The sequence below is a fragment of the Trichechus manatus genome, unplaced genomic scaffold, assembly GCF_000243295.1.
Source record: "Trichechus manatus latirostris isolate Lorelei unplaced genomic scaffold, TriManLat1.0 scaffold00093, whole genome shotgun sequence".
Taxonomy (NCBI): domain Eukaryota; kingdom Metazoa; phylum Chordata; class Mammalia; order Sirenia; family Trichechidae; genus Trichechus; species Trichechus manatus.
Genome location: NW_004444029.1, coordinates 5,075,340 through 5,093,323, shown reverse-complemented (window position 1 = coordinate 5,093,323; position 17,984 = coordinate 5,075,340). Strand labels below are relative to the sequence as shown.

The 17,984-nt window shown below is 43.8% G+C and overlaps 1 protein-coding gene across 1 annotated transcript; it reads left to right on the top strand.

Moving 5' to 3' along the window:
- The first annotated feature begins 2,478 nt into the window (after window positions 1-2,478).
- Window positions 2,479-3,447, top strand: LOC101357061 (taste receptor type 2 member 134-like). Its single transcript, XM_004382417.1, has one exon. The coding sequence runs from the start codon at window positions 2,479-2,481 to the stop codon at window positions 3,445-3,447; it is 969 nt and encodes a 322-aa protein (XP_004382474.1).
- The last annotated feature ends 14,537 nt before the right edge of the window (window positions 3,448-17,984 follow it).

Here is a 17,984-nt window from a genome sequence, read left to right as displayed (position 1 = left end):
TTTGGGAGCTTGCTGAAGCCATCATGGACTGCCTCTTTATGTGACTTGATATTGACTTTTGTCTTCGAGCCGTCAATAATTTATTATAATTTTATTTTGTATTTGCTTAGTGAGACCTAGCTTCTTATTTTGTTTTGTTTTGATATGCCCAAATAGGCTGCTTGTGTGCACTAGTTTTGATTTTTGACACGTTTGGATCTCTAAAGTCCTGTCACCAGGCAGTTAGTTCTGTAAGTAAGTATGGAGTCCATTAAATTTTCCTATATGGGTTCAGCTCAGGTGTTCAGGCAGTTGGTCACCAAGTGTGTGATGCAGGCTGTCACCGCCAGTCCTAGAGAGGCATGGGTGATTGGTGCAGGCACTGGACTCTGGCTGTGGTAGGGGATCACGGGCTGAGCCAGGCAGGGGGCTGACGGCTGCCCCTGAGAGTCTGAGAGGAAAGTGTGTCTCTAGGGTGAGTAGGTAGGTGTGTTTTGCAGCCAGACTATGAGCTCCCCACTCTGTTGGCTGTAAAGACTCGAGGGCACCACTTTTTCTTGAACTCCTGTAGCTGGTGACTAGGCACTTTAGGTGATATTACCAGTCCTCAAGCCCCTGCTACAGATCGATAAAAGTTCCTACTTAAGGGGCAGGGCTGTTTCGAGGGTCACAGATCTGCCAGTTCACAGCTGAAGCAGTTGAAGTTAAACTTCAGGTGTTTGCCCTGTTGTACTGTGGCAGCAAGGACTAATGCTGTTGAGATGGGTCCCCACAAGTCTATACAGCGGTGTAAGGCGCTCAGAGTCTGTGGACCCCTGATATCTGTGCCCAGCAAAGGAGCTGTGCCAACCCTGTGTTCCTGGCCTAGGGGAGCCAGCAACTTATTTGTTCCCTCTCCAAGGCCAGGAGAATGGGTCGGGGCACCTTTTGGGATCTACTTCCGGCCCAGTGGACTCCTGGTGTAAAGCACAGAGGGAGGAGGTAAAAGGGAGAGAGATTTTTCCCAAAAGGGCTTTTTTTTTTTTAATCCTTGCGAAAGGGTGCACGCACGCACTTATCCTATCCTCTTGGGAGCTGCTCTTCACTGGTTCGGAGTGTCCCAGCAGAATCTCTGCCACCGGGTCTCTCTCAATGTGTAAACTGCTTCCCGAGCGCATGCACAGCACAGCTGTTTGCCTGCTTCACCACGGACCGGCGTGGCTGTGGCACTGCAGTTTCGCCACCGCAGCTCTAGCCCCCCTCACCTCTTCCAGGTGGTCTCCCTCTCCCGTATTACTCAGACTTGTTCAGGCCTCCCAGATATTCACATAGAATCAAATCACTTGTTTCTCCAGGTCTTTGTTGTAAGAGAGATATAGGAAACATCTAACTACTCTGCCATGTTGACCATGCCCCCCTGGTAATGGTATCTGGGCACCATTCAGTTCTTCTGGTCTCATGGCAAAGGAGACAGTTGTTGTTGGGCAATTACCCACCAGGGGCTCATTAATTTTAGTTTTCCAGACACACTGTTGAGAAGGTGTTAGTGGCTAACAGATTCGAGGTTAGCACATCAGGGACATCCATGTTTCAACTGGAGTCTTCTTGACCTCCAATAGGGAGTTGGCCATGGGGCCTTGGGCACCGAGAGCATTCAGAAGGGTGGGTATCTGGAGTCATGGCTCCATGCCTTGCAGGTATGGATTCCTTCCTCCTCCACCTATTAGGAAAACAAACCTGTGGCCATCAAGTCCGTTCTGACTCACAGCAACATCGTATGTTACAGAGTAGAACTGCCACTGTTTTCTGGGCTGTGATCTTTATGGAAGCAGATCACCAGGTCTTTCTTCCACGGCTCAGCTGGATGGGTTTGAACTGCTAGCCTTTAGGTTAGTAGCTGAGCACAAATCATTTCCACCACCTGGAGACCTCCACTTATTCAGGAAAAGGGCTTATTACAGTATACACAGGCTACTGGATCAAATATTAGCCCAGGACATGGATGGTCAGGGTTGGTTTGTGGCTGATGGAGGTTTCTTTGGGGACGAAAACGGGGGTAAGGGAATCTCTTAAGAAGAATTCAGAACAGAATAGTAAGGTTAAGAAATAATGTGCAAACCCCTTAGTGATGATAGTTGCACAACATGGTGAATGTGGTTAACGCCACTGAATTTACACTTAAAAATGGTTGAAATGACAAATGTTTTATTATATATTCTACCATAATAATAACAAAAGAGAAATAATGTGCACAGATGGGCGTTTTGATCCCCCAGACTCTGTTCTGTTGGCATTTCCTCACATCTGCTCAGATAAGAAACAGGCAAATTCAGGCTACGCAAATAGAGGCTGGTGTCAATGAGATGGAGTGATTTGCATGCGAGGAGCTCAGGGGGAGCCGCTTCTCCAGTCCTGGGCAGTAGCTGTGATTCTGGGCCAGACTGAGGAGAGACGTTTCTGGGTCTGCTGGTTGAGAGCTGTTCTGCCTGTGGATGTGTTCTGAGTTCAGGTTGGGATAAGATGCCCTCCCTGCCCACGCTGTTCTTCATGGCCATCTTCTTCCTGGAGTCCTTGGTTGCCATGCTGCAGAACGGCATCATGGCTGCCGTGCTGGGCTGGGAAGGGGTGCAGGGCCAGGCTCTGCCCAAGGGGGACATGATTGTGGCCTGCCTGTCTGCCTCCCGGTTCAGCCTGCATGGCATAACCTTCATGAACAACTTTCTGGTCATCCTCAACTTCGGCCACAGAGTGCACTATTTGGACATCCTCTGGGACTTCAGCAACACACTCAGCTTCTGGCTGAATGCCTTGCTCTCTGTCTTCTACTGTGTGAAGATTGCCTCCTTCTCCCACCCCACCTTCCTCTGGCTCAGGTGGAGGATTTCCTGCTCTGTGCCCAGGCTGCTGCTGGGCTCCCTGGCCATCTCCGTCCTGACCACCATTCCCTCGGCCACTGGAAATACCATTGTGACTCTTATGCAGGTCTCCCAGCCTCTCCACACCAATGGCAGCTGGGCTGATTGGGCGAGGATCTTATATGGGAACTTATTCCTGTTCCACGAGATGCTGGCTCTCTCACCGCCCTTTCTGCTGTTCCTGGCATCCACCGCTCTGCTCATGTTCTCTCTGCGCAGGCATCTGCACCAGATGCAGTCGGGCAGGCCCCGGCCGGGCAACCCCAGCACCCAGGCACACATCATGGCACTTAAGTCGCTGGGCTTCTTCCTTGTCTTCTACACATCCTACTTCCTATCTGTGCTTGTGGCCGTGATGAAGTTCATGCCCCTGCAGTGCCACTGGTACTTTGCCTGGCAGGTGGTGACCTACGCCGGCGTCTCCCTGCACTCCACCATCCTGCTGTTCAGTAGCCCCAGGCTCAGGAGGGCCTTCAAGAATGGGCTTCAGGGCTTTGGGACCAAAGGCTGTGGGGGCCTGGACAGAGGACAGGTCCCTCCTGAGGGCTCAGATAAGGAGCCAGTGCGAGGCTGATCAGTCCCACGCTAGATGAGGAGGCTTAAGGTGTGAACCCTTCCTTCTCTTCCCTCATTCTACTCCTTCTTCCCTTCCCGCCAATCCCAGGGTCCTAATTATCTACTTCCTTCCCTCTGTCTTCCCACTAGAGGGTGGGACAAATCGTTAGTGTGCTCTGCTGCTAACTGAAAGGTTGGTGTTTCAATATACCTAGAGTGAAGGAGGGGCAATCGTGGGTCAGTGGTACAGTTCTCACCTTCCATGTGGGAGACCCAGGTTCAATTAATTCCTGGCTAATGCACCCCATATGCAGCCACCTCCTGTCTGTCAGTGCAGGCTTGTGTGATGCTATGATGCTGAACAGATTTTAGCAGAGCTTTCAGACTAAGACAGACTAGGAAGAAAGGCCTGGAGATCTAATTCCAAAAATCAGCCATTAAAAACCTTATAAAGCACAGTTCTACTCTGAAACACATGGGGTGCCATGAGTCCCCTTCCTCTCCTCGACACCAAAGATGCCCTCACCCTGGCCCTGCTCTCCGCTCGGTTTCTCTGCTTTAGCCCAGGAAAGCCTCACCCCAGACTCTCGTTCTTTCTTCCCTCCAGCTTTCAGGTCGTTAGTCCCTCTGGAACTTCCTCTTTCCATCCCTTTGCTGGTCATTCCCTTCTGCTGAGCCCTGTTGTTGTTAGCTGCTGTCAAGTCATCCCTGACTCATGGCAACCCCATGCACAAGGAAACAAAACGCTGCTCAGTCCTACAACATCCCTGTGATTGGTTGCAGATCAGATCATTGTGATCCATAGGTTTTCACTGGCTGATATTCAGAAGTAGATCATCAGGTCTTTCTTCCTAGTTCTTCTTAGTCTGGAAGCTCCATCATAAGTAACACACAAGCCTCCACAGACAGATGGGTGGTGGCTGCCCACGAGGTATATTGGCCACTGAACCACCACTGCCTCTCCTTCTGAGCCCTGTTTAAGACCGCCTCCACCCATGAGACTTTTCTGTTTGATCATGTGGAAGGTTGCGGACCCAGGAGAGTCCTGGCCCACCACAGGCCCACCCATGATTTCCTGTGTTCGTGATATGGTGAATTAAAAGGACATATTGGATGTGAAAATGCTTTTCAGTTTTGGTCAACAGGAGATAGAGAAGGAAAACAAAGGAAATCCTCTACAATTTCTAATTTGTCCAACCCTGCTCTTCCTGTGCCCACCCAGGAGGGCATTGTCCAGGGTGCTAGTTTCCAGATCAGGGTGTTCACACCCAGAGTGTGTGTACAGGATGATCCCTGGAGTGTGGGAAGAAGATGTGAGAACATTAGCTTACGTTTATTTTTATCTTGTCTTAATTCCTATTTTGTATATTTTTTATAAGGTACGTGATGTATTAGTACAGTTAGCCTGTGAATGTTATTCAAAATAAATAAAGATCCACATGGTTGGTGTCTTAGGCTGGGTTCTCTAGAGGAGCAAAACCAGTGAAGTGTATATGTATAAATAAATATATATATAGAGAGAGATTTATCTCAAGGAAATGGCTCCTGCAGTTGTGGAGGCTGGCAAGTTCCAAATTCATGGGTCAAGCATAAAGCTGGAGGCTTCTCCTGACTCACGTGGTTGCAGGGGCTGACGAACCCAAAATCGGCAGGTCAGGCAGAAGGCTACTGGCTCATGTCCCAAGAGCTGGAGGTCAGAGGATGATGAGTTGTATCCAGGATCCAGAGAGAGCTTTGCCAGAACATCCATATATATTGGATGCAGGCCACACCCCTAAGGGAACTATTGGCTTTCAACTGATTGGACTTTCTACTGATTGGCCTGTCAACTGATTGGCTGCTCACATTGAATCAAAATGGAGGATGATTACATATCATCTACCAAACCACTCAGAATCATGGCCTAGCCAAGGTGACACATAATCTTAAACATCACTGTCCACCCCTTGTCAAGTTGACACCTGTACACATCTCCTTAAATCATGCATAATCTCTAAATAAAGACAATTATAAAGTCATACTTTCTGCTGACATGATACAACTAACATACGAACTGAAAATGCACTAGCCCCATTTACATCTTATATTTTATCATAAGTAATGGAATAAAGGAGGGAAGAAAACAAAGATATATATATGTAAGGAGCCCTAGCGGCACAGTCATTAAAGCGATTGACTGCTAATCGGCACGAGTTTTCTCTTCTTCAGTTAACTGATCATAAGGAACTCGCAATGAGGCCATAGGTGCAGACTAGGAGAGGGCAGGTAATGTGACAGTAGTGGAGACCATGGGCATTTGGGCAATTTACTTGTGCCTTAGATCCTACTTGAGCCTGATCTCATATAGATGACTTTCATTTAATGATGGAGTGTTGTTGTGTAGTCCAACTTTATGACTCTGTGGGTCAGTCAACACCCAGTTCATGATGGGCAGCTCAGGTTGCATGGTGACTTGGTGTCCCGTGGTCAAGTGTTCAGTCTCTACTAAGGCCCAGTAACAAGCCAAAAGCCGTTTCTCAAAGGAGATTAGTTACCTGCAGAGGACGGCAGGGTTTTGCTCCAAAATTCTAATGGGTCTGCGCTGTGATTCACCAACATGGGCTTGCCAAGGACTCCAAACAGCATCTCTATCTGCCATTAACACTTCAAGCACCATTGGATTGGCCGGATCATATGGCCCAGGTTGCAGGGAGGTTTGTATGGCAACTTGAATGTGTTGCAGAACCTTTTCTTGTTCTGTACCCACCAGGTGTTGTGCCTCCTTTTTACTTGTAGGAGGGGATAGACTTAACAACTTATCCTTCACTTTAGAAGGAAGGAATATCTTGACATGCCTCATACCACTGGACCCCTAGAAATTTCACTGAGGTGGAAAGCTCCTGAATTTTTCTTGGATTAATTTCCTATCCTCTAGCATGCAAATGTCTTACCAGTAAGTCTAGAGTCATTGATATTAATACTTCTTCCTTACTAGATCCAATCAACATGTCACCAATGTAATGGATCGGTGTGACCTCTTCTGGAAGGGGGAGGTAATCAAGGCCCTTGCAGACTAAATGATGACATAGGGCTAGAGAGTTGCTATACCGCTGAGATAAGTCAGTGAAGGTGTATTGCTGGCCTTGCCAGGTGAATGCAAACTGCTTCTGATGTTTCTTTGAAACAGGTATGGAGAAAATGGCACTAGCCGGGTCAATAGCTGCATACCAGGTACCAGATATATTCGTTTGTTCAGGCAATGAAACCACATCTATAACAGCAGCTGCAGTTGGAGTCAGCACTTTGTTAAGTTTACAATAATCCATTATCATTCTCCAAGATCCATTTGTTTTTTGTATAGGCCAAATAGACGAGTTGAATGGGGATGGTGTTGGAATCACCACTCTTGAATCCTTCAAATCCTTAATAGTGACAGTGATCTCTGCAATCCCTCCAGGAATGCAGTATTGCTTTTGTTTTACTATTTTCCTAGGTGAGGGCAGTTCTAGTGGCTTTCCTACAATAATACCCCTTACTCCACATATCATGAATCCAATGTGGGGGTCCTGCAAGTTGCTGAGTATGTCTATTCCAATTATGCATTCTGGAACTAGGGAAATCACTAAAGGATAGGTTCAGGGACACTTTGGACCCAATGTGAGACAGACCTGAGCTAAGACTCCGTTAGTAACCTGATCCCCATGTGCCCCTACTCTGACTGGTGGGCCACAGTGATGTTTTGGGCCTCCTGGAATTAGTGGCAGTTCAGAGCCAGTGTCCAGTAATCCCTGAAAAGTCTGATTATTTTCTTTTCCCCAGTGAACAGTCACTCTCATAAAAAGGTCATAAATCCCTTGGAAAGGCTGGGAGAAAGATTAACAGTATAAATTTTTGGCAGTGTGGTGTGGTCCTTCCTCAAGGAGACCCAACCTCTCCTTCATTCAAGGGGTTGTGGGTCTGTAAACTAGATCAAGCCTGGGACTTGATTAAGGGGCTGTGACTATTCTGGTGATTCAAGTTAGACTACCATTCACTTGACCCAGAATTCTTTTGCTTGTACAGATCAAGTAAATATTTAGTAGATTTCCCATCTATTTTACTCCTAGGGACACCATGACTAAGCAGCCAGTGCCATAAGTCCATAGGAGTCACACTATTCTGATTACTTCTTTGACTCTGCTGTTCATTATAGTAACCTTGCCCATCTTGTCTTTGTTGATTGAGTCCTGGCTCTGGCCCCTACCCCATGGGGTCCATTGTAGTTAGGTGACTTAATTCATCTAGGGCAGTTCCTACTGTCAAATCTGACTTACATAAACTAGCAGTCACAGCACACTACAAGGACTCTGGAGCTCCCCTCATAGATTTATTCCTCAAAGTTGTGGTGAAAGGTGTGTGTTCTGGACACTCCACATGTGGGTCTGATAAATTCACTCTAACATGCCAATTTCCCTAAGCCTTTGGATACCTTCTTCTATAGTCTCCCAAGGCAGGTCTGGCATTTCAATTTTGATTTATTGTAGGTCACTGCTTAATCCACACTTCAGTGAACCAACCAAATAAACTATTAGATCCTTTTCTAATCTCTCTAGCTGAAACATTGAATGAAGAATCTGTGCTTAGTGGGCCCTGTATCAATAAACTCAGACTGATCCAATTTTATGTTCTTGCACAATTATCCCACACCCTTAACAGCCATTCTCACACATATTCCCCAGGTTCCTGTCTGTATATATTAGAAAAATCAAGTAGTTCTTTTGGAATGTAGCATACCTTCTTCTGGGTCACACTTTGTACTTCACCTTTTGGGGTTTGCTGTCACATAAGTCTAGTTATAGGTCCAGAAGCAAAAATGGGTGGCGAGGGTGGGCTCTGTGTACATTAAACAATGTCTTTTAAGGTATCTGCCTCAAGCAATGCCCCACACAATGCTCCAGTCGCTGCCCCAGGTGATATCTCAGTCATAGGCTCTTCAGAAACAGCTGAGTAAATCTCATCAGATGAGGGTGGAAGGGATAGTGGTTTTACTAGAGAGAGTGGCTTAGCAGACAAAGATGGAGTAATCTTTTCAGATGAGAGTAAGAGGGCTGATTCTGTTGGCAGGAGTGATTCGATGGAATTTAATGGCTCAATGCCCCCAGCTTCCTGATTATCTACCCATATATCCCCATCCCAGTTTCAGGATCTCATTTTCTCCAAACCAATGCCTTCACTTTAACTTTAGACGCCATTTGAGATTGAGAATTCAATTGGCATTGTAATTCATCCACTCTTACTGTACAACTCTTGGTTTGGTTTTTGGCAATATCAACTCAGTTACTACAAGAAATGAGGCTTTCTTTCAGGGCACAAGTGGCAACCTTCAGGTCTTTTATGTGATGCTTGAGGTGTGACTCTGAAGCTCTGAGCTCATCTCTTTCTTTCACTACTTTGTCTAGTGAAGCAGGACCAACTAACCTGCTCCTTATATTTCTCATTCTGACAAAATTGTAGAAAAGTATCAAATATGCAATCACCCAGAGCCTTGTCTATCACAAATGTTTGATCCATTGGTAATGATATTTTGCATATTTTTATTGCAGCCTCCCCCCACGGATTAGCAGTGCTCTCTTTACTACTGGAGGCTGAGTCATCAGACCCTTTAAGACTAGCATTGGTGAGAACCAATTCAGAAAACTCATTCTTATGATTTTGTTTATCTAGAACCACTTTCAGTACCAAAGATCTTATGTTGGGTTCTCTAGAGAATGGAAACCAATGAAGGGTATATATATACAAGTATATATGGAGAGATAGATTTATCTAAAGGAAGGTTTTCACAGGCCAATTTTTAAGAAGTAGATTGCCAAGACCTTCTTCCTAGTCTTTCTTAGTCTGGAAGCTCCACTGAAACCTGTCTACCATGGTTGATCCTGCTGGTATTTGAAATACCAGTGGCATAGCTGCCACTATTTTGTAGTTAGGTGCCATCGAGTCAGTTCTGACTCATAGTGTTTCAATGTACAGCAGAAAGAAACACTGCCTGGTACTTCCCTATCCTCACAATTGTTGCTATGTTTGGGCCCATTGTTGCAACAACTGTGCCAATCCATCTCATTGAGGGTCTTCCTCTCTTTCACTGACCCTCTACTTTTCCAACCATGATGTCCTTCTCCAAGGACAGGTCCCTCCTGATAATATGTCCAAAGTACAAGAGACGAAGTCTTGCCATCCTCCCTTCTAAGGAGCATTCTGGTGGTACTTATTCCAAGACAGATTAGTTCATTCTTCTGGCAGTTCATGGTATATTCAATATTCTTTGCCAATACCATAATTCAAAGGCATCAATTCTCCTTCACAGTCCAGCTTTCACACGTGTATGAGGGGATTGAAATTAATATGGCTTGGGTCATGTGCATCTTAATCCTCAGAGTGACAACTTTGCTTTTTAACACTTTAGAAGAGGTCTTATGCAGCAGATTTGCCCAATGCAATGCATTGTTTGATTTCTCGGCTGCTGCTTCCATGGGCACTGATTGTAGACCCAAGTAAAATGAAAATCTTGACAACTTCAATATTTTTTCTGTTTATTATGATGCTTATTGGTCCAGTTGTGAGGATGTTCCTTTTCTTTATTATGAGGTGTAATCCATACTGAAGGCTGTGGTCTTTGATCTTGATCAGTAAGTGCTTCAAGTCTTCTTCACTTTCAGCAAGTAAGGTTGTGTCATCTGCATATCTCAGGTTGTTAGCGAGTCTTCCTCCAATTCTGATGCTGGGTTCTTCTTCACATAGTCCAGTTTCTCAGTATACAGATTGAATAAGTATGGTGAAAGGATACAATCCTGAGGCACAAATTTCCCAATTTTAAACCAGGCATTATCCCCTTGTTCTGCTCAAACGACTGTCTCTTGGTCTATGTACAGGTTCCTCATGAGCACAATTAAGAGTTCAGGAATCCCCATTCTTCACAATGTTATCCATCATTTGTTATGATCCACACAGTCGAATGCCTTTGCACAGTCAATAAAATGCAGGTAAACATCTTTCTGGCATTTTCTGCTTTTAGCCAAGATCCATCTGACATCAGCATTAATATCCCTCCTTCCACGTCCTCTTCTGAATCAAGCTTGAATTTCTGGCAGTTCCCTGTCCATATACAGATGCAACCATTTTTGAATGATCTTCAGCAAAATTTTACTTGCACATGATATTAATGATATTATTCAATAATTTCTGCATTTTGTTAGATCACCTTTCTTTGGAATGGGCACAAGTATGGATCTCTGACAGTCAGTTGACCAGGTACCTGTCTTCCAAATTTCTTGGCATAGATGAGTGAGTGCTTTCAGCCTTGCATCCATTTGTTGAAACATCTCAACTGATATTTCATTAATTCCTGGAGCCTTGTCTTTTGTCAATGCCTTCAGTGCAGCTGGGACTTCTTCCTCCAATACCATCAATTCTTGATTATATGCTACCTCCTGAAATGGTTGAACATCTACCAGTTCTTTTTGGTACAGTGACTCTGTGTATTCCTTCCATCTTCTTTTGATGCTTCCTCCATTGTTCAACATTTTGCCCATAGAACCCCTCAATACTGCAGCTCGAGGCTTGAATTTTTTCTTCAGTTCTTTCAGCTTGGGAAATACCAAGCGTGTTCTTCCGTTTTGGTTTTCTAAGTCCAGGTCTTTGCACATTTCATCATAATACTTTACTGTGTCTTCTCTTTTACTTCATCATTTTTTCCATTCCTTTTAGCTACTCTACGTTCAAGAGCAAGCTTCAGAGTCTCATCTGACATCCATTTTGGTCTTTTCTTTCTTTCTTTCCTGTTTCTTTTAATGACCTTTTGTTTTCTTCATGTATGTCCTTGATCTCATCCCACAAGTTGTCTGGTCTTTGGTCATTAGTGTTCAATGTGTCAAATCTATTCTTGAGATGGTCTTTAAATTCAGGTGGGATATTCTCAAGGTTGTACTTTGGCTCTTGTGGACGTGTTTTAATTTTCTTCAGCTTCAGCTTAAACTTGCACATGAACAGTTGATGATCTGTTCCTCAGTAGGCCCCTACCCTTGTTCTGACTGATATTGAGCTTCTCCATCATCTCTTTCTACAGATGTAGTCGATTTGATTCCCATATATTCCATCCAGCAAGGTCCACGTGTATAGTCGCCATTTTTGTTTTTGAAAAAAAGTATTTGCAATGAATAAGTAATTGGTCTTGCAAATTCTATCATATGATATCACGCATCATTTCTATCACCAAGGCCATACTTTCCAACTAATGATCCTTCCTTTTTGTTTCTCACTTTTGCATTCTAATCACCAGTAATTATCAATGCATTTTGATTGCATGTTTGATCAATTTCTGACTGAAGAAGTTGGTAAAATCTTCAATTTCTTTCTCTTTGGCATTAGTGGTTGATGAGTAAATTTGAATAATAGCTGTATGAACTGGTCTTCCTTATAGGCATATAGATATTATCCTATCACTGACAGCATTGCACTTCAGGACAGGTCTTGAAATGTTCTTTTTGACAATGAATGCGATGACATTCCTATTCAATTTGTCATTCCTGGAAGAGTACACCAGATGATTTCCAATTCAAAATGGCCAATACCAGTCCATTTCAGCTCATTCATGCCTAGAATATAGATTTTTATGTGTCCCATTTCAATTTTGATGACTTATAATTTTCCTAGATTCATACTTCATACATTCTATGTTCTGATTATTATTAGATGTTTGCTGCTGTTTCTTCTCATTTTGAGTTGTGCCACATCAGCAACTGAAGGTCCTGAAAGCTTGACTTGATCCATGTCATTAAGGTCGACTCTACCTTGAGGAGGCAGCTCTTCCCCAGTCTCACTGAGTGCCTACCAACCTGAGGAGCTCATATCTGGCATTATATCAGACAATGTTACGCTGTTATCCATAAGGTTTACACTTGTCAATTTTAAAAAAAATTATATTAGCAGGTCCTTCTTCATAGTCTGTCCTAGTCTGGAAGCTCAGCTGAAACCTGCCTACCATGGGTGTCCCTGCTCATATTGAAATACAGGTGGCATAGCCTCCAGCATCACAGCAACATGTAAGCCATCACAGTCTGACAAACTGACAGATGGTGGTGGTTTTGGAGGAGGATGTGATTCACTATATAAAAGTACAGAGACCAGTAGCCTAGAAGAGATAAAACACACACATACACCATCCACAAAACACACAAAACAGAGGCCACAAAGAGTTTTCAAGTAAACAACCGTATTTATAGTAAATGGTCCAACAATCCTTGCACGCTGAGGACCCAGAACTGCAGGCTGCCGTGTCAGCTGGATGTTAAGCTGTGGCAGGAGGAGAGAAAGGACTGTAGGAGAGGGAGCAGAGGAGGAGCCTCCATTTGGAAGAACATGAGTGAGGCTTTGAAGGAGCAACTTTCCCCCAGTGCTGATGAGGAGCACAGGCTAAGAACGAGGGTTCCCCAGGAATCAGAGAGAAGGTGAGCAAAAGAGAGGAGCCTGGGAAAGCTGGGAGTATTACCGTAGACCCCTGGGGCCCAATAGTGGAGTGTCCCACGTGGAGAACACATAGTATCTTCATCATCAACTGTAATATGCTTTTCTTTTTCATTTTTGCAGCCACGCCAGGGCGCTGATGACTTCTTTCAGGGAATGAGAACACATTGTGGGGACTGTGAGTGGATGCCCAGTCACAGAGGGCTGGATGGAGGCAGTGAAGGCAGGCCCATAGGGGTGGCCGACTCTTCTATCCCTTCAACTCAACTGTAAGCAGTGGAAGGGGCTTCAGAAGTTTCCTGAATGTCTTGGGATGAGGACGAAATGCAGATGAGACTCATATGTTCTGGAACATTCTCATAGCCCTTTGAGTTATGCCAGGCCTAGTGGGCTTACAGCAGAAGTTCTTAACTGGTTGATGTTCTCAACCTCCTTTTCCTAGACCCTAGCTCATAAAAGCCCCAAAAGTTTTGGTGGCTCGATCTTGATTAAGGATACAACCCAATATCTTACCAGACTTTCATGGCCTCCTCTGCTCTCTCCCTAGCCTACCTTTTCAGTCTCAAATGCCACTGTTCCCTTATGTGAACCCTATGCTGTAGCCAGACTTGTCTAATTACTCCCCAAACATAATCTCATTTTCACCTTCTTTACTGATGTGATGTCTTTTTCCTTCCCACATACAAGACTACAGATTCTTGTTGTCCTGCACTGGTGGGGTGGGATGTGCTGCTGCTGCTGCTGAACTATTCTGGAGAATTCCTGGGATGGGGATGGGATGATGCAGCAAGCTTAGAACCACAGTCTGGGGCCATTCCTTTTTACCCCTCTGAGAGTACTAAGTTGAAGGTTTTCCATATAGATGACCCACTGCCCTCATGATTACACATATAAGCACTAGCCATGAAAATTTAAAAGTTTTCAGACTTGGCTTCCCTGAGAGAGATAAATCTGAACATGAGAAAGTAAACAAAACAAGAGCAATAAAAAGATCACCGTAAAACATATTCCATATTGAAATACAAATGAGTAGTCCCGCTTTTTTGGTAACTTAATCTTCACATAGTATATGCTCAGTAAATGCTAGTGGTTTATGGTTAGTAAGGCAGATATCAAGCTCACTGTGGTAGCCCAGGCTTTTCACAGAACCAGTGTGACATGCAAAACCAGTTACCATAGAGTCAACTTCAATTCATGGTGCCCCAATGTGTGTCAGAGTAGAACTGGGCTCCATAGTGTTTTCAATGGCTGATTTTTTGGAAGTAGATCATCAGGTCTGTCTACCGAGGTGCCTTTGGGTGGACTTGAACCACCAACCTTTCAGTTAGCAGCCAAATGTTTTAACCATTTGCATAACCCAGGGACTCCAGTGTGACATACAGCAGGTGCTTAATAAGTTGTTGTTAAATGAAGTGAGGGTTAATTTCACATCCTCTTATCTGTGTGCCACTGAAGATGTGTGTGTAAGTGTTAGTTCCTGGCTTCAGGAACGGATAGAGTGGGAGGTGGATAGGAAAGATATGGGTTTCCCAGTACTGGGAGCCCAAAGTCTGCCCCATTGCTCCAAGCTTCATAGGAACAGCCAAAGGAACAAAGGCATGTAAGACAGCAGTTGGAAACCCTACCCCTTGGGAATTTGTATATTTACAGAAAGGCAGAGTGAATGAGCTACCTGAGTTCACCTTCTCCACCCAGGAATACAGTTCTTACTGTAGCGAGGACTCTGTGTTGGAAGGACAGTTTCACTTGGAGCTACTTCTCAGGTTGGCTGGGTGTCCTGCATTCTATTCTCCCTTTGCGAAGTCCTCTGTATGGTGCTGGTGGGCTAAGGTGCTGACTAGGAAGAGGGTATGCTGTTCAGTCCTCCTTCTCATATTGTCTGGTCTTGAGTCTTTCATATCACCATACTTGATTTAGAACTTTCTTAACCTGCTTGCACTCTCCTGGGTGTAGAGTCCTGGGTGTTTCGATTCTTTGAACCTCATTCCTATGGAAGATATGGTCTTTGCTTACTCCATTCTTCTTGGTCAAAGGAGATTGCCCAACAGTTAGTGCCCTGGGACTCTACTGAATCTTCTGAATTCTCCTTGGACAATTGGCCATCTCAGAGGATGGTGAGATGCAAGATAGTCATTGTAATAACAATTGTCATCATCACAATAGTCACTTCGTACACATGTGCAGAGATTTATAGTTTCCAGAGTACATCGCCATGTAGATGGTCACAGTTAAACCTTACAGTAGCAAATGCAGGTGCTATTTTTCCTATTTTATAGGGTTCAGAGATGTTAGATGACTAGCATGAAGTCCTATAATTAGTGATTGCGACAAGACTCTAAACCTGGTCTTCTGATTCCAGCTAAGGACAAGGAAGATGGGGGTGCAAGGAGTGCTGTGAAATATGGCAAAGATCCTGGTTACATAGGGGCCTCTATGTAACTGTGACTTTAGGTGAGAGTCAATCACCAATTTGGAGCCTCACTTCTTTATTCTGTAAAATTATCTCTGATGTCCTCTTTCACTCTAAAAACAGATTCTAAGACAATCTTGCGAATTAAAACAGATGATACTTTTCACATCCTACAGATGGAGAAACTGAGGCACAGAGGGGCAGGTGACATACTCAGTCACTCACAGTGAGGGGCAGTGCTTGGGCTGAAGCCTAAGACTCCACTCTTAGCCCAGGGTTCTTTCTGCCATATTATATTTGTTTTATGGGCATCCTGGTAGAGGGTCCTCTGTGAAATGCTACTTTAAAAGTTGTTATTTATAAAATTGGATTCAAGCATACCCACGATCATGAAGATAGCACTGGACTGGGCCGCATTTTGTTCTGTTCTACATAAGCTCACCATGAGTTGGAGCAAACTCAACAGCAACTAATAACAACAGTTATAAAATATTGTAAAAACTACTTGCCTGCTTGATTACATACAATATTCGGCTCCTATGTTCTATTTTAGGTCTCTGGGTAGGGAAAATGGTTTGCACTTGGCTACCAACTGAAAGGTTGGCTGTTCAAATCCACCCAGCAGCACCTGAGAAGAAAGCCCTGGCGATCTGCTTCTGTAAAGATTACAGACAAGAAAACCCTATGAAGCATTTCTACTCTGTCACACATGGGGTCACCATGAGTCAATGGCAGCTAACAACAGTGACCGCAACAACAATGTTCTATTTTATGGTGATGGCCACAACAAGTAATAGGATTTGAACTAACCTAGAGAGTCTATCAACCACTTGTCAGTTTGTTGTACTCCGGTGGCTTGCATGTTGCTGTGATGCTGAAAGATACGCCAACAGTATTTCAAATACCAGTAGGATTGTCCGTGGTGAACAGGTTTCAGCTGAGCTTCCAGACTAAGACAGATTAGGAAGAAGGACCTGGCAATCTTCTTCTAAAAACTTGACCAGTGAAACCTTATGAATAGCAGCAGAACACTGTCTGATATAGTGCCAGCAGATGAGCCCCTCAGGTTGAAGACACTCAAAATACGACTGGGGAAGAGCTACTTCCTCAAAGTAGAGTCAACCTTAATGATGTGGATGGAGTCAAGCTTTCGGAATCTTCATTTGCTGATGTGGCACTACTCAAAATGAGAAGAAAGAGCTGCAAACGTCCATTGGTAATGGGAACGTGGAGTGTACGAAGTATGAATCTAGGAAAACTGTAAGTCATCAAAAAAGAAATGGAACTCATAAAGATCTGTATTCCAGGCATGAGTGAGATGAAATGGACTGCTATTGGCCATTTTGAATAGGAAACCGTATGGTCTACTACGCTGAGAATGACAAATTGAAGAGGAATGACGTCTCATCCATTGTCAAAAAGCAATTTCAAGATCTATTCTGAAGTACAATGCTGTCAGTGACGGGATAATATCCATACACCTACAAGGAAGACCAGTTAATACAACTATTATTCAAATTTACGCACCAACCACTAAGCCCAAAGATAAAGAAATTGAAGACTTTTACCAACTTCTGCAGGCTGAAATTGATCAAACATGCAATAAAGATGCATTGATAATTACTGATAACTGGAATTCAAAAGTTGGAAACAAAGAAGGATCAGTAGTTAGAAAATATAGCCTTGGTGATAGAAACAATGCCAGAAATCGAATGATAGAATTCTGCAAGACCAATGACTTCTTCATTGCAAATACCTTTTTTCAACAACATAGACAGTGACTATACACCTAGACTTTGCCAGATGGAATACATAGGAATCAAATTGACTACATCTGTGGAAAGAGACAATGGAGATGCTCAATATCATCAGTCAAAACAAGGCCAGGGATTGACTGTGGAACAAATCATCAATGGCTCATATGTAAATTCAAGTTGAAGCTGAAGAAAATTAAAACAAGTCCATGAGAGCCAAAATATGACCTTGAGTATACCCCACTTGAGTTTAGAGACCATCTCAAGAATAGATTTGATGCACTGAACACTAATGACCAAAGATCAGACAAGTTGTGGGAAAACATCAAGGACATCATTCATGAAGAAAGTAAAAGATCATTAAAAAGACAGGAAAGAAAGAAAGGACCAAAATGGATGTAAATGAGACTCTGCAACTTGCTCTTGAACTTTGAGTAGCTAAAGCGAATGGAAGAAATGATGAAGTAAAAGAACTGAACAGAAGATTTCAAACGGTGGCTTGAGAAGACAAAGTAAAGTATTATAATGACATGTGCAAAGCCCTGGCGTTAGAAAACCAAAAGGGAAGAACACACTTGGCATTACTCAAGCTGAAAGAGCTGAAGAAAAAATTCACGCCTTAAGTTGCAATATTGAAGGATTCTATGGATGGAAAGAATACACTGAGTCCCTGTACCAAAAAGAACTGGTTGATGTTCAACCATTTCAGGAAGTAGCATATGATCAAGAGTCAATGGTATTCAAAACTCCCTGAGGGACCGAATTACTGGGCTCAGGGCTGTAGGGACCATGGAGAAAATCTAACTCAATTGGTATAAAATAGTTTATAAAGGAAATGTTCTACATTTTACTTTGGTGAGTAGCGTCTGGAGTCTTAAAAGCTTGTGAGCAGCCATCTAAGATACTCTACTGGTCTCA

Bases quoted from the DNA above. Each gene is read 5' to 3' on its own strand.
- LOC101357061 (XM_004382417.1), top strand. From the start codon at position 2,479: ATGCCCTCCCTGCCCACGCTGTTCTTCATGGCCATCTTCTTCCTGGAG.